The sequence below is a fragment of the Miscanthus floridulus genome, chromosome 2 (assembly GCF_019320115.1).
Source record: "Miscanthus floridulus cultivar M001 chromosome 2, ASM1932011v1, whole genome shotgun sequence".
Classification (NCBI taxonomy): domain Eukaryota; kingdom Viridiplantae; phylum Streptophyta; class Magnoliopsida; order Poales; family Poaceae; genus Miscanthus; species Miscanthus floridulus.
In genome coordinates, this window is record NC_089581.1 from 141,079,960 (window position 1) to 141,093,698 (window position 13,739).

The window sequence follows — 13,739 nt, forward strand, 5'->3', positions numbered from 1 at the left end:
AGAAACATTTACTGATAATAAGGGTGTCACAAAATCCTCTTATCCTACTTATAATGCGTCCGAAAGAATGGAGGTACCAATTAAAACCATTCAACTCCCGCTTCCAAAGAAGAGGGGGAGAAGTACGGCCGCTCCTAAGGATAATGCTCTAAGTAAGCGTCTGAGGATATCGAGGACAATATCCTCCAAATCAGTAAATTCAAGCCAACGTCAAGTTGGTAGACACCCAAAATGGGTGAGCATTCAAAACCCGGATCAAAATCCACCCGGATCAATGGTGCACCCAAATTCTGATCTTGGGACATTGGAACACCCTGACTCCATATGGAAAATGACTCGGAGTTCAAAAGGGTTAACATTTTCACATGCTATATTGATTTCAAGAACCAAATCAATCATTTAAAGACTACAAATTGTCGCGGCATATACTCCTCAAAGATTGCTTTTTTACCTTACTAGATCTAGACCAGAAGTCACAGGCAGAGTGTCTTCACACTCAAATTTGGTCAAACTAAAAGGTGTCAATTAAGAAGATTGCTCTTGTTCAATGATGAGAAGTATTACCACAGTAATATCTTCCCTCATAGAGTTTCTTTTCAGAAGGAAGGTGGTGAACAATGAGAGCTTGTAGCATATGGTTTCACATAGAGACCCAGCATAACATACCCCATGGTGTGTGTGAAAATGAAGTTTTCCAAATTCAATAATTGACATATCAAATGAATTTGATAGATTCGGACGTATAAGTCCCAATGGACTTCATATTCTGAATCCAAATACAAATCGCAACATACATTGTGTATAATTAAGCATGATTGCGTATATTGGTTATTTTGATATCATCATGATATAGAAATAATTATGCAATCATTTGAGATACAATTTTCATCATGTGGATTCGAGATGGAGGATTTAGGTAAGACCAAAATTGCCTAGGCTTACAACTTGAGCACCGTCCTTCAGGGATTTTAGTGCATCAATCAGCCTATATCCAGAAAATATTGGAGAAATTCAATATAGACAAATCATATCATAACAAAACATCGATGGTTGTTTGTTCTTTAGAAATAGAGAAAGATTCATTTATACCACGAGATATTGGAGAAAAGATATTAGGACCAAGGTTCCATATCTTAGTATCATTGGAGCACTTATGTATCTTGCAAATTGCACCAGGCCTGATATCGCATTTGCAGTGAACATACTAGTTAGACATAGTGCAAATCCAACTCACCGTCATTAGATGGGAGCGAAGCATATCCTCAGATATCTTAGTGACATAAATGATTTTGGTTTATTCTTTAAGAGAAATCATGATCCCAATATGATTGGATACACGGATGCTGGTTACTTATCTGGTCCCCATTCCAAACTGGATTTGTATTCTTACATGAAGGTACAGCTATTTCATGAAGTCTTCTAAATAGACTCTGACGGTGACCTCTACTAATCATTCTGAAATTATTGCTCTATACGAGGCATCACGAGAATGTGTATGGCTTCGCAGAATGATTAACCACATACAACAGTCATGTGGTATTGGTTCAATTGAATCACCTACAATTATCTATGAAGATAAATCCGCTTGTGTTACACAGATGTAAACATGTTACATAAAAAGCAATATCACTAAGCATATTGTTCCAGAATCAGGGGGAGACATCTCCTAAATGTTGACCTGTACCAGCATCATATTATACTCTTTTCTTTCACAAGTTTTACTTACAAGGTTTCTTGTTAAAGTTTTTAATGAGGTAACATTAACATAAGCATGTGTCATATTTTCTATTTTCCCCACCGGGGTTTTTGTGGAAAATATCAAAGACACATATTGCCCTCACAACTCATCCATGGTTTTTCCCTGAAATGGTTTTTTATGTGAGTTATCCAAGAGGCAATACCAATAATATGTCGTCATATTTTCTCCTAATTTTCCCACTGAGTTTTTACAGGAGTTTTAGCGACATATCATTTTATATTGCTCCTCATATTTTTTCTGAAAGGTTTTTAGGGGAGTTATCTTTATGTCGTATCTCCAATATTTTTCCCCATTGGGGTTTTTAATGGGATACCAATGACACAGTGGTTTATTTAAATCACAAATAAATATGTTATTTTCTCCTTATATTCCAATAAGGTTTAAAGGAGTTTTTATGGCATATCATATATTCCTCAGATTTTTCCCATAGGGTTTTTCGAGAAATTTCAGCTTACAGCTGCATTGATCTCAAGGAAGATTCGATCAAGGGGGAGTGTTGTGAAACGACACCTATACGTGAACGGACATCTACAGACGAACAGACGTCTCTTCACGAGCGATCTCATCCATCAAACACAGGATTAGACAGTTAGTTGTAGTTCCAAAGGCATGTCTTTTGGGAACAGTCGTGACTCTTTGTGATACCCCTTCACTTGTATAAATATATTTCAAAGATAAATGAAAATAATAGTTCTCCTAAAATCTTGTTCATTTACATTTACGCCTTAACAGAAATGGCACCGCCACCGCAGCTTTTAAAATAACTGCTTCCCTTGCTTTGGGCATCATATCGTCGATAGATCTCACGGTCACGGCGAGAGCGACGCTAGCGCTGCTACCTCCATGTCCATCTCGTCGCGCAGGTGTTTGTTTGTTGGGAGGGAGCTGAGAGACCCGAATGACTACCAAGCCTCCGATCCATCTGCTGGGGCCTCCAGGCCATCGTCGTCCCATTGGCTGCCTTCCTGTGTTTTTGGAACCCGTGACTACTGCCTTTTTTAAATAAGCTCCGCCACGGTGTGCACCCTGTACAATTTTTTGTTTGGGCAGATCAATCAACTTTGTATAATTAATAAAATATCTAATCCGACGTAGTACTGTACTACTAGTAGCACGGAGTATATCTCATCGATGCTCTTCTTCAGCACTGTATATGTTTCAGGGACTAGCAGCTAGATAGGTCGATCGAGCTGCCGACTTACCAGGAGCAATTAACCACCGCGTACGTTCATGAGATTCCATAAACACAGGAACAATTATTAGTTAGGGAAGGGAACCAAAATGCGTATCGGCATGTGTTACAACTAACTGCTATCTACTTTTGTTCATGTTCAGTCTTTTCCAGAAGTTCATATTTCATCTTGATTTCATCTCATGATGGATTGATCTGTTAGCAGATCGAGGGTATATATGAACATTCTTACATCATGCATGCTTGATCGATCTTATTGTCATCATAGATATATATTAATCATGCATGCTTGATCGATCTTATTGTCATCATAGACATATATTATATATATGTAAATTACGGAGTTCCCCCCTAATAATACTATTACACAGGAAATGGTGCTGCTACGAACGAATTCGATCACCGGATCATCAGCACGACAGACAACACTCGCTAGGGAGGACCAGCTATTTCATCTTGCCACCGATAGATAGATAGATCGAGGAAATAGAAGCATAAATAAAAAATAAAAAATCAAATTAAAGCGAGCTAGGGAGCTGAGAAACGGAGCTACTAGCATACAAGGGGTCTCGGCTTCATGTATCCTTGAGACCACACTACACATGCGGTCCAGCCACAGCCAGGACATGAGGACGACCAATGCAAGTAGAGGCTTGTGTGTGCTTACGCGCTCATCAGCCTGCCTGCTACTCCTCGTCCTGCTCGCTGCCGCTCTCGGAGCAGTTCCTGACGGCCTTCAGGACGGCCTGCTTCACGACGTGCTCGTCCACGTTGTCCGCCACGTTCTGCGTGCACACAGGCAGGCCACCAGTGAGAGAGAGAATCCTCAGGCCAACATGACACGACGATAATTAACCATATCAACATCCGACGACGACGATTTGTGCTTAATTTCGTACCTCTCCGCCCACAGCCTCGAGGCGGAAGGAGTCGGCGCAGGAGGCGGTGGCCTGGAGGACGCTGAGCCCCAGCTCGTCGAAGGCTTCCAGGACGGAGACGAGCAGCCCCGGGCAGCTCTTGTCGGAGAACACGTTGACGAGGAACGACCCCTGCACTCCTAGGGTTTCCACGGTCACCTGCATTGCATGATTTGCATCCGATCCGGCGGTCCACCCGGCCGGCCCGTTTCGATCATCATTGAGCAATCAACGCTAGCTAGCTGCTGATCAACTGACTGAATAATGCAGACGACATGCATGGAATGAAGCAGACGCCCTCGCCGTCGACGCATGTGAATTACTCCTACTCCTATGCTGATCCTACTGGTGGCTGAACCCAAACTTCATCGATTGGTTAGCATGTGAACTGCTGGGGCATGCAGTATGCAGCAGTACTACTATATATATACACTGCTGCTTCTTTTACTGGTTCTATATGTAGTATTACTGTTAATAAGATGGGATATATCACCATATATCTATTGTGTATACCTCTTATATGTGCATGGTGATTTCTTTCCATGTATATCTAGCTAGTACCGTACGTCTACATGATAAATATATGCGATGTGATTGAGATAATATATACCGTCGGATAGGACGACTTGTGTCTCAGCGCGTCTTGCGCGCAGGCAATCTCCTGGTTCAGCCTCACCACCTTCTGCTTCAACTCCTTGATGTAGGCTGACGCGTCCATGATTATTGATGTGTTGCTCAACTGCGTATATATGGATCGATTCAGAGAGCAGGAGAGGTATTAATTGTAGCTAATGCAACAACTAACGAGAAGGTTGCACAAGTGACGATGGATGCATTTCTCATGCATATATCATTCAAACGTTGTTGAATTCTAAAGAGCAGTGAAAAGAATTGGGGAAAATATCAAGAAGGAAGAAGAGGAAGCAAATAAAGGTTGAGTAAGGAGATTGTGTTATACAGCGTGGGAATGGGTGATGGAGCGGAGGATCTTCAGTTTCTCCTGAAGAGCAGCCGCCTGCTTCTTGCGCTCCCTTGACATCATCTCTCTCTCCGAGCTAGTCTCTCACTCTACAAAGTCACACGACGGCCGCCTCACAGCTTGCCCAATATATGGAAGCAAGAGAGAGAGAGAGAGAGAGAGAGGAGAGAGAGAGAGAGAGAGAGAGAGAGAGAGAGAGAGAGAGAAGTATAGGTGTGTGGAGCTTGAATGGAGGACCAAGAACGACGGACTCGATCCCCATATCTATATAGTCGTGGTCTCCCGGTCCCCGTGGCCCGTGGGCAGTGGGCACTCACGTGACCTTATTGTTCTTCTGTTGCTATCCTGCTGCTTCATGGGTAGATATGCATATATTCTTTCTTTTTCTTTAGAAAAACACAATAGTGAAAAAGGAACCGGGAAGAAAAACATTTGAAACTTAACACAGGACACGTCAAATCTCTTCATATACCGAGGGCGGCTTTTGGGTTGAACTAGCAAGCCGGTGCATGCAACTACTCAGTATTTAGGTCGGGCCACAAGTCTGAACTTCAAATCCAAGCAAACAGAATTAAATAAAAATAATTAATTCTTGTTGACTCCTACTTTCACGTTCAAGGCATGAAAAGTAGCCTCCTCGATCATGAGCAAGTGGTAAAGTTAAAGGTAGTCCCAACCCAGAAACTATGATGCTTTCTATATTCATTATTCATTAATTAATAAGGTGCTAACTAAGTAAAATGGCGATGTGACAATGAAATTAACAAAGAAAAGAAACTATGTATACATGAGAACCAAGATATAAATAGATGCGATAAGTAGATGATAGGAGAGAGAAGAGATGTGATTGGATAAATTTTTTTTTTGAAGAAACCATCCATTAAAAGTATAATTTCTATGTGTAGTGTCCACACGACTTCGCAAGTAAAGAAAACATTTCATAGTTTTTAGATTGGAACTGCCCTAAGAAGTGAATTCCCTATTAAATTAGCTTAGGCTTTCAGGTTGGACTAGTCGGTACTTGCAACTCAGTAAATACCTATGAAATGTTGGAGCCTAGTGCAACAAAATACGGCTTTCCATGAAAGATCTTCATATTTTTTCGTGTGTTAACTGTTAAGTTTTTTCTTGTTTTCTACTAAAACGTAGCTACAGATAAGTAGATGACATGCATGGAATGGCCCCTAAAGTATTTTGGACCTGGATGAGATCACTTAGATACATTAGGGAGTCAAATAGATGATTCAATAGTTTGGGGATCTAGATAAGAATCGCATAACACTTTAAGGATCGGCTATCCAATTTACTCTAAATTAAAGATGACAGTGCATATATATATTTCTTGTATGGACGTATGTATATTCTCCCCATGATTATTTTACGGCCGCGGGAGAGCCAATGGCTTAATAATCAGTAAAAGGTTTATGTGTTCGTGTACGTGCAATAAGTACAATTTTATACTGCACAGCTCGTGATCGGCAAGGCAAGTTGTGGGCTCTGCAGTGCTCAAACGCATTACTAGAGAGATAAGGCAAGAAGAGTTTGGCGAGACAAGCTAATAAGGTCATTCGTGTTATCGTGTAGCTAGCTAGAAGACAGACATGGATATAATTCGGCCAGTGCATTCCGTCTGCGTCATATGTCGAGTTTGCCTGGGTTAAAGGAACCTGCATGCACGACAAGATTACGTACGTTCCGCAGTGCATATAAAAGAAGCGATATCATTATCCTCTGGCCGCTATATGAACAACTTGAGGTGATGGTATACATAGATTGACACAAACACACACGTAGGGTACTCACAACAACCATTGAAAAGAACCGAGGTTCAAATCAAAACAACGCTTTTCAAACAGAAACAGGGCATCTATAAAATGTATAATATGCTCTCGGTAGTAAACAAATATGTTAATGTCGGTGATATGGACCCAGGGCACCTCACCGTCCCAATAAGAGCTCATTACCACTAGGTGGGCCGAAGCTGGTGAAGATGAGGCCCAACCAAAATGGGGTACCACTACCGGAGGCGCCCTTTTTGTCGAGGGCCCAGGACACTCGGCAAAGGCCCAAAAGCCCTTGGCAAAGGCTTTGCCGAGTACAGCCCTCGGCAAAGAGCCACCGGAAAAAAATTTAACGGCAAAGAGGCTCTTTGCCGAGAGCCATTTGTTGGGCACTCGGCAAAGCCTTTTTCAAGTGCCAACGGCGGCACTCGGCAAAGAAAAGCAGCCATCAACGGAGCTGCTCCGTTGACGGCGCCTTTGCCGAGTGCCGACAGTTAGGGCACTCGGCAAAGACATTTTTTATTTTTTTTCAAAAACTCTTTGCCGAGTGCCGCGGCGGCAAGGCACTCGGCAAAAACATTTTTTATTATTTTTTAAAAAAAACTCTTTCCCGAGTGCCACGGCGGCGCGCACTCGGCAAAGCTATTTTTTAATTTTTTTAAAAAGCTCTTTGCTGAGTGCCTCCCCAGCTTGGCACTCGGCAAAGATTTTTTTGCTTTAAAAAAAAATCTTTGCCGAGTGCAATGTCCTAGCACTCGGCAAAGTTTCCCAACTTTGCCGAGTGCCATGACCATTGCACTCGGCAAATCAACCGAAATTGCAATTTTTTTTGTTTTTTGCATTCCACTGACACAAACAGTTCAAATATATATATCACATGTCACATATATATCACAAACATCACAATAATCACATATATATCACAACGAAACCATTTTCACACATTATATCACAACCACAAACTCAAATAACAACATATCGCAACCACAAGTCACAAATTCACAACCACAGTCCATCAAGTCCAAGCACAAGTCACAACCACAAGTGAAGCTCAAGTTCAAGCACATGACGAAGCACAACTCCTCAAAAAGGCGGCCTATGACACGATGGTGAAGCAAAGGCTCCATCATTCGGTGACGCATGAGCGGAGTTATTCGAACCCACCGACGAAAGCTGCAAAAAGGATAAGAGGTTGCATGTATGAGATTCATCTAGTAAGTTTCTATGTGAAGCATTGGTGTATGTCATAGCTAGTGCAAGCATCTAGTAAGTTTCTATGTCAAGCATCTAGTAAATTGAGAATGTCAAGCATGGTTGTATGTCATAGCTAGTGCAAGCATGTAGTAAGTTTCTATGTCAAGCATCTAGTAAGTTTCTATGTCAAGCATCTAGTAAGTTTCTATGTCAAGCATCTAGTAAGTTGTATGTCAACCATGGTTGTATGTCAAGGAAGCATCTAGTAAGACTGAACTTTCATACTTACAGGAGTGGCTGTAGGAGTAGGCGGTGGAGGAGCTGCCAACGGCAAAGGTACACCCCCTTGCTGGACACTCCGCATGAAGGCCTCCATTTCTTGCATCCTCCTCTCTTGGGCCGCGAACGCTTCCCTCTGGGCCTACAGCTGCGCGCTCTGAGCCTCGACCATGAGCTTCTGGGCCTGCAGCTCGGCCTGCAATACAAACTTCAATGTTTAGTAATGCAAATATAACTTAGGTGTGCAAAGATGAACATACGATGAGTAAAACAGGACGTATCTCGAGAGCGTCGACCCGCTGCAGTGACGGAGTAGGCCGTGGGCGTATGGGCTGGCTGGAGCTCGTGCTCCGTGCTCGGAGCACGTCGAGAGAGGGAACAGTGGTGGAGTCGATGGCGCCGTCGGCAATCCACAGCCACCCCATGCTTCTTGCCTCCTCCTAGCCTCATGATGGTCTCTGTATCAATGGGCTCAGTGGCGCACATCGTAATCTTCCCCATGGACCTCCCTCACCTTTGAGGTGTACTCTTGGACCTTAGTGTGCACGGTCAGGTCGGAGTACACCTCGCGCGGGGCAGACGGGTCGAAGGAGACAGAGGAAGACGCTCTGCCCATGTGGGACATAGCCCACGCAGAGAACTCCGAGACCTCCACGCCCGGGTGTGCATTCTCCTACGAGTAAGACGGCAAGATGGTGAGAAATAAGGCAGAACTCAGTGTCAAATAAGATAAAAGAAATCACTTACATATGCTTGTTTTGTAGGCGGGGAGGCTACGGCTGCCTTGATGGTGAGTAGCACCTCGCCTCAGCAGACGCTGGTCCCGCTGCCTCGCGTGGTTCTCAGCGAAGTCGTTGGACAACCACCTGTCCACGATCATCTCCCAGCACACGGAGTTGGATCGGCACCACCAGGGAATCACCTACAAGTCATCGATTATTTGACATAGAAAAAGATAAAATTAAATCGACTTAATCTCAAAATGAATCATTATTAATGTTTTTCGTCTACCTCAAGGTACTGGGCCTAGGACAGCTCCACCTGTCTTGCATCAGGCTTGCTGATGGACTGCTTCAACACCACGGCGTAGTAGTCTCTGTGGGCCTGCACGCGCGCCTCATGGTGCATGTCGGTGACGTGCTTCCTACAGGCGGCGGCAGCCGCCTGATCCAACCTGGGCCTCAAGTCCTTCTTCCGGCTTGAAATACCTCTGCATACAAAACCAATATATCCATTCATTATTTCAATAAAAGACTTGTCCAATGAAAATGTTGTGCGAGAGAGACTTACCCAAAACTTCGCCAGTATCCGCTCCTGCTTGTTGCGGTACCTGTCATCAGGGGCCAACTGGGTACCTGTCCCACGTGTAGGCCGCTCCCGCACGTCCTCGGACACCGTTCACAAGGTCGGGGTACCATTTCCCTGCACAAAACACCAAGGATGCTCATGGCGGAGCGTGCAGGAGTACCCAATAAAACCAACCAAGCCCTACACAAGTGATTAAGAAAATTTATCAGTTCCTCTTTGATTTCCAACATTATCATATGAAGTAGTTATGATAACATCTATGTTACTTACCTCTTGTCATAGGGCAAATTAGTGCCCGGTTTGCGAGGAAGCGGAGGCTGAGGGAGGCTCGCGAGACCTCGCTGGTAGAAAGTCGGGGTAGCGGAACTGTCGCCCTCGGTGGCCTCGTCCTCGGCCGCTTCATCCCTCGGCTGCCTCGTCCTCGGTCTATCGGACATCCTCGTCCTCGACCTCATCCTTGGGCGTGGCTGTCACGTGCTCCTCCTCCATCACCTCGTCTAAAAATGGCGGGGAAGGAGTCTGCTTCCTCCTGCTAACCCTGGTCCTCCTCCTCTGACCTCCTATGGACGCTACCCCTGACCCCGACCCCTCGTCTGAAACAGGAGGGCATGGTCTCCCGTAAAGGGAGGCCGTCTCATGTCGTGGATGGCTACTCGCCATCACCTGCAATCATAAAGAATGAACAAGACTTATTAGTATATATATTAGAAATAGATTCAAATAAATAAAGAAAACACAAACTAAAACAAACATAGTATTACATGTATTAGGAATAATCTTCATGATTAGGATCATAGGTGTCGTCATCACTGTCAAAATTGTCCAAATGGGCAACACTATCTAAAGGTTCTATGTTGTCTTCGTCGTCATTGCCTAGCCTTAATCGGTCAAGCATTTCTATGTCTTTGGCATTTTGCACCACATCTCCATCAACCTCGTCATCCTCTGTTTCATTGTCTACTTCCATTTCGATCGCTTCGGGTAAGACTATCTCAAACGTGCCTGGTAGCCCATCTTCTTGATAGAACTGTCCATCATATGTGCTCGCGTTGAAGTTGTAATCGTCATCGTTTGGGGCAGGTAGTTACCCGTGTGGAGACATGTAACACCATAAAATTTACCTCTTTTAAAATAGAGCTAAAATGATTTATTTATGAATTTTTTGTGCACATGAAATATAGGCAAAATAAAAATTTTCATTAAATTAAAATACATTATAAGGTACCAATATGTTTGATGCATACATGCTATTGCATTTAATTTTATTGGTTGAGTGGTTTTAGTTTAAAAGTCAAAATGGTTAAAATGCTTTTGAAAAGAGTTTGAAAATGGCTTTGAAATAAAAGAAAAGAAAGAAAAGAAAATTAGAAAATAAAAGTATTTCAAAAGTTGTAAAATTTATTTTTGGAAACTTACCAAAATTTCTCATTTATATTTGAGATGAAAAGTATATTGAAAACATACTTGAATTTATTTTGAAATTGGCTTGGAATTGGAAACTAAATAGGAAAAAGAATTTGAATTGGAAAAAATATCCTTCTTTCCTCCTTTCAGCCCAGCACAAGCCCGGCCCTTCACTTCCTTTCCCGGCCTCAGCCCGCTGCTCGGCAGCCCAGCCGCTCCTCCCTTCCCCTCTTTCCCGTTCCTGCGCGCGGCCCATTCCGGCCTGCTCGGTGGCCCACTCTCCACGCGTGCCTGTTGCGTCCCCGCTGGCCCCTTAGCTCGGCGCTGCAACCACTAGGCCTGCCCCGCGCGCCCACGCCAGCCATCCGCCCACAAGCCGTCTTTCCCTCTCACTGCGCTGCTAGCTCCGGCCCGCTGTTTTCTTTCCCGCTTCCTCCCTCCGCGCAAGTCACCGGCCCACCGCTTGGCGGCTCGCTCTGCTCAGCCTGCTCGGTGCCCTTCCTCCGCACCGCTCGCACGCACAAGGCTACGGCCCGCTTGGCCTTCACCCGCACGACGCTCGGCCTTCAACGCCCACGGCCATGCGTCTGCTCCCTCCCTTTCTCTGGCAACCTGGCCCCGCGTGTTAGCGCCTCCTCTTCCTTTCCTTTCTTCACCAACGCATTCCTTCCTTCCTCACCGCCGATGGCGCCCCCCGAATGGCAAGTCACCGGTCCACCGCGCCACATGGAAAGCGTCCGTATGGCAGGTAATCGCCGCTCCCCCAGCTCCCCTTCCATCCACGCAGCACCCTAGGCCTAATAAAGCCCCCAACCGAGCACCTCCCTTTCTCCTTTCTCCTTTGCCGCTCCAGTCGCCACCGCCGCACGACAATCCCCGGTCCCGAGCTCAATCGCCGTCTCCGATGCCACCTGCAGCTCTATCGTACTCCCCCGCGACCGTAGGTACTATCGGTTCATCGTTTTGGCCTTGATTTTCCCAGATTTCTCCTCACCCGCCCTCTCTTTCTCTCTCTAGCCGCCGACGAACGAACCGTGCCTCGGAGACCTCCCTGGATGCCGTGCTCCGTTACAATCGAATCACGGTGAGCTCCTGTACCTGCTCGACCCCTTCATGTCACGTTTGGCGCTCTAGAACGCCGCATCCGACGAACTCGGACCTCATCAACAATGGCGCAGCCGTGGAACCAGCGCCCCGGCGTCTTCCTCGCCTCAGGTAGCAAATCTATGTCATTAAGTCCTTGGGTAGCCCAAGAGTTGTGCGGGTACCCAGGCAGCTATTCTGTCTAGTTAAAGCTCTAGTGAGCTGTATGTAATCAATGCAGTACTTATCCTCTATATATTGCAATGCAGTCGCCTGGGAGAGTTGCCCTGGCTGATTATTTCTCCGTTACCTCCAACAGAAAGAGTGCTAGCATGTCTAATTTCATCACAACGCTACTCAGCAGTCTCGCAAGGTGGATGGGCAACTGAACTGAACTGTTCACTGAAGAGAGCGTTTTTTTCACTTTCAGCCGCTTCCTTGTAGTGGACCTGTAGGGTTGCCATGTTGCCACCTGTGTGGTGTTTCTGGATTAGGGGATTTAGTTTCAAACCTGAAATGATTCCTAAGATTTGGATCTGTGTTGAGGCCCCGGGTGTTGCAATGGTTTCTGCTCTGCCAAGGGGTACAATGTTGGAGCCACAAAAGGTGTTGGCCGACCACTGCAGGACAATTCGCAGGTAGCAGATTTTGCTTTCATTCATTGCATTACAGATTTGATGATTAAAGTCAATCAGGCAAAAAAAGCCTCCTCTAATATATACACTCGTATGGCACCGTTGTAATTCGCTCCGTTTTGTTTTCGAATGAACAATTGAATATGCAGTCCGTCAAGCAAGCAGCGTGCGTGCGTGCATTGTTGCTCAATTGATGCTACTATAGGAGTATATGTTCTGTATCCACATGGAGCCGTTGGATTGCAAGGCACATGCACGGATGCACCCCGTGTTGGTTTCACGTGGACGATGATGCGCGCTGTCACTGCTGCTGCTGCTGCCTAGCTAGCTGTTTCAACCGAACGTCTCGTCGGTCAGCATGCATGCGGGGGCAATGACTAGCCCCGGCACGGCAGTGCCTCCCTAATTGTCGCCTCACGAGCAGCAGCTGCCTGCGTGCGGCCAAGCCCGCCGGCTGGCGTCTGGAGGCCGCACTACACGTCTGATCTGATCGAGGACCGGACGCCGGACGCGACGCCAGGGGGAGATCGAGGACGAGGACGGACCCCGACGACGACGACGGACGTGAGCAAGCCTCGCGCCGCGCGCAAATCCCTCTCGTGAGGCGCATGGCAGGGGGGAAGCGGCGACCTGTCAGGGGTCCTCCCCCTATAGTCTTATTCGTTTGGGCTGGTTGGCTTATAAGTCATGACTGAAAGTACTGTTGATTAGTTTGGTGTGAGAAAATATTGTTTGTTGGTTGATAAGCTATGGCTTATAAACCGAATACGACCAAACGAACCGGCTGGCCTAGCGCCGTGCATGCTCCCGGCCTCCCGGGTTCGTCCGATGGCTCGACGGTGCCAGGTGAAAAACAAGGCACCCGCGCTCCCGTGCGGGGAGGCGACAAGCGCTGGCCCTGCCACGGTCGTACGACACGCCTGGCCGGACGCGCGGGGCTGGGGGCATGCAATGCAACCGTGAAGGGCGTGAATGAACTAGCTAGCTAGCTAGGCCGCGCGCGGAGCATGCATGCATATGCATGGGTGATGGCACGACGTACGCCCTGCCTGCCGCCTCCGCGCGCCGCGACGTCTGCCGCGCCGGGGATCCATCCATCCGTCTGTCCGTGGCTTCGTCAGCTTGCTGTGTCGTCCCTAGCTGGCTTGTTCTGTGCGAGAGCGAGCTGATGCTGATGGCATCCGTATGTATCGCCCTCGTCCCCGGGC

General features: G+C 46.2%; 1 protein-coding gene across 1 annotated transcript; it reads right to left on the reverse strand.

Annotated features, from left to right (window-relative positions):
• Window positions 1-3,309: 3,309 nt before the first annotated feature.
• Window positions 3,310-5,017, reverse strand: LOC136539895 (transcription factor bHLH61-like). The gene is made up of 4 exons (XM_066531883.1): window positions 4,827-5,017; window positions 4,479-4,607; window positions 3,851-4,027; window positions 3,310-3,736 (listed from the first exon to the last, which is right to left on the reverse strand). The coding sequence occupies exons 1-4, from the start codon at window positions 4,908-4,910 to the stop codon at window positions 3,638-3,640; spliced, it is 489 nt and encodes a 162-aa protein (XP_066387980.1). The 5' UTR covers window positions 4,911-5,017; the 3' UTR covers window positions 3,310-3,637.
• Between the last annotated feature and the right edge of the window lie 8,722 nt (window positions 5,018-13,739).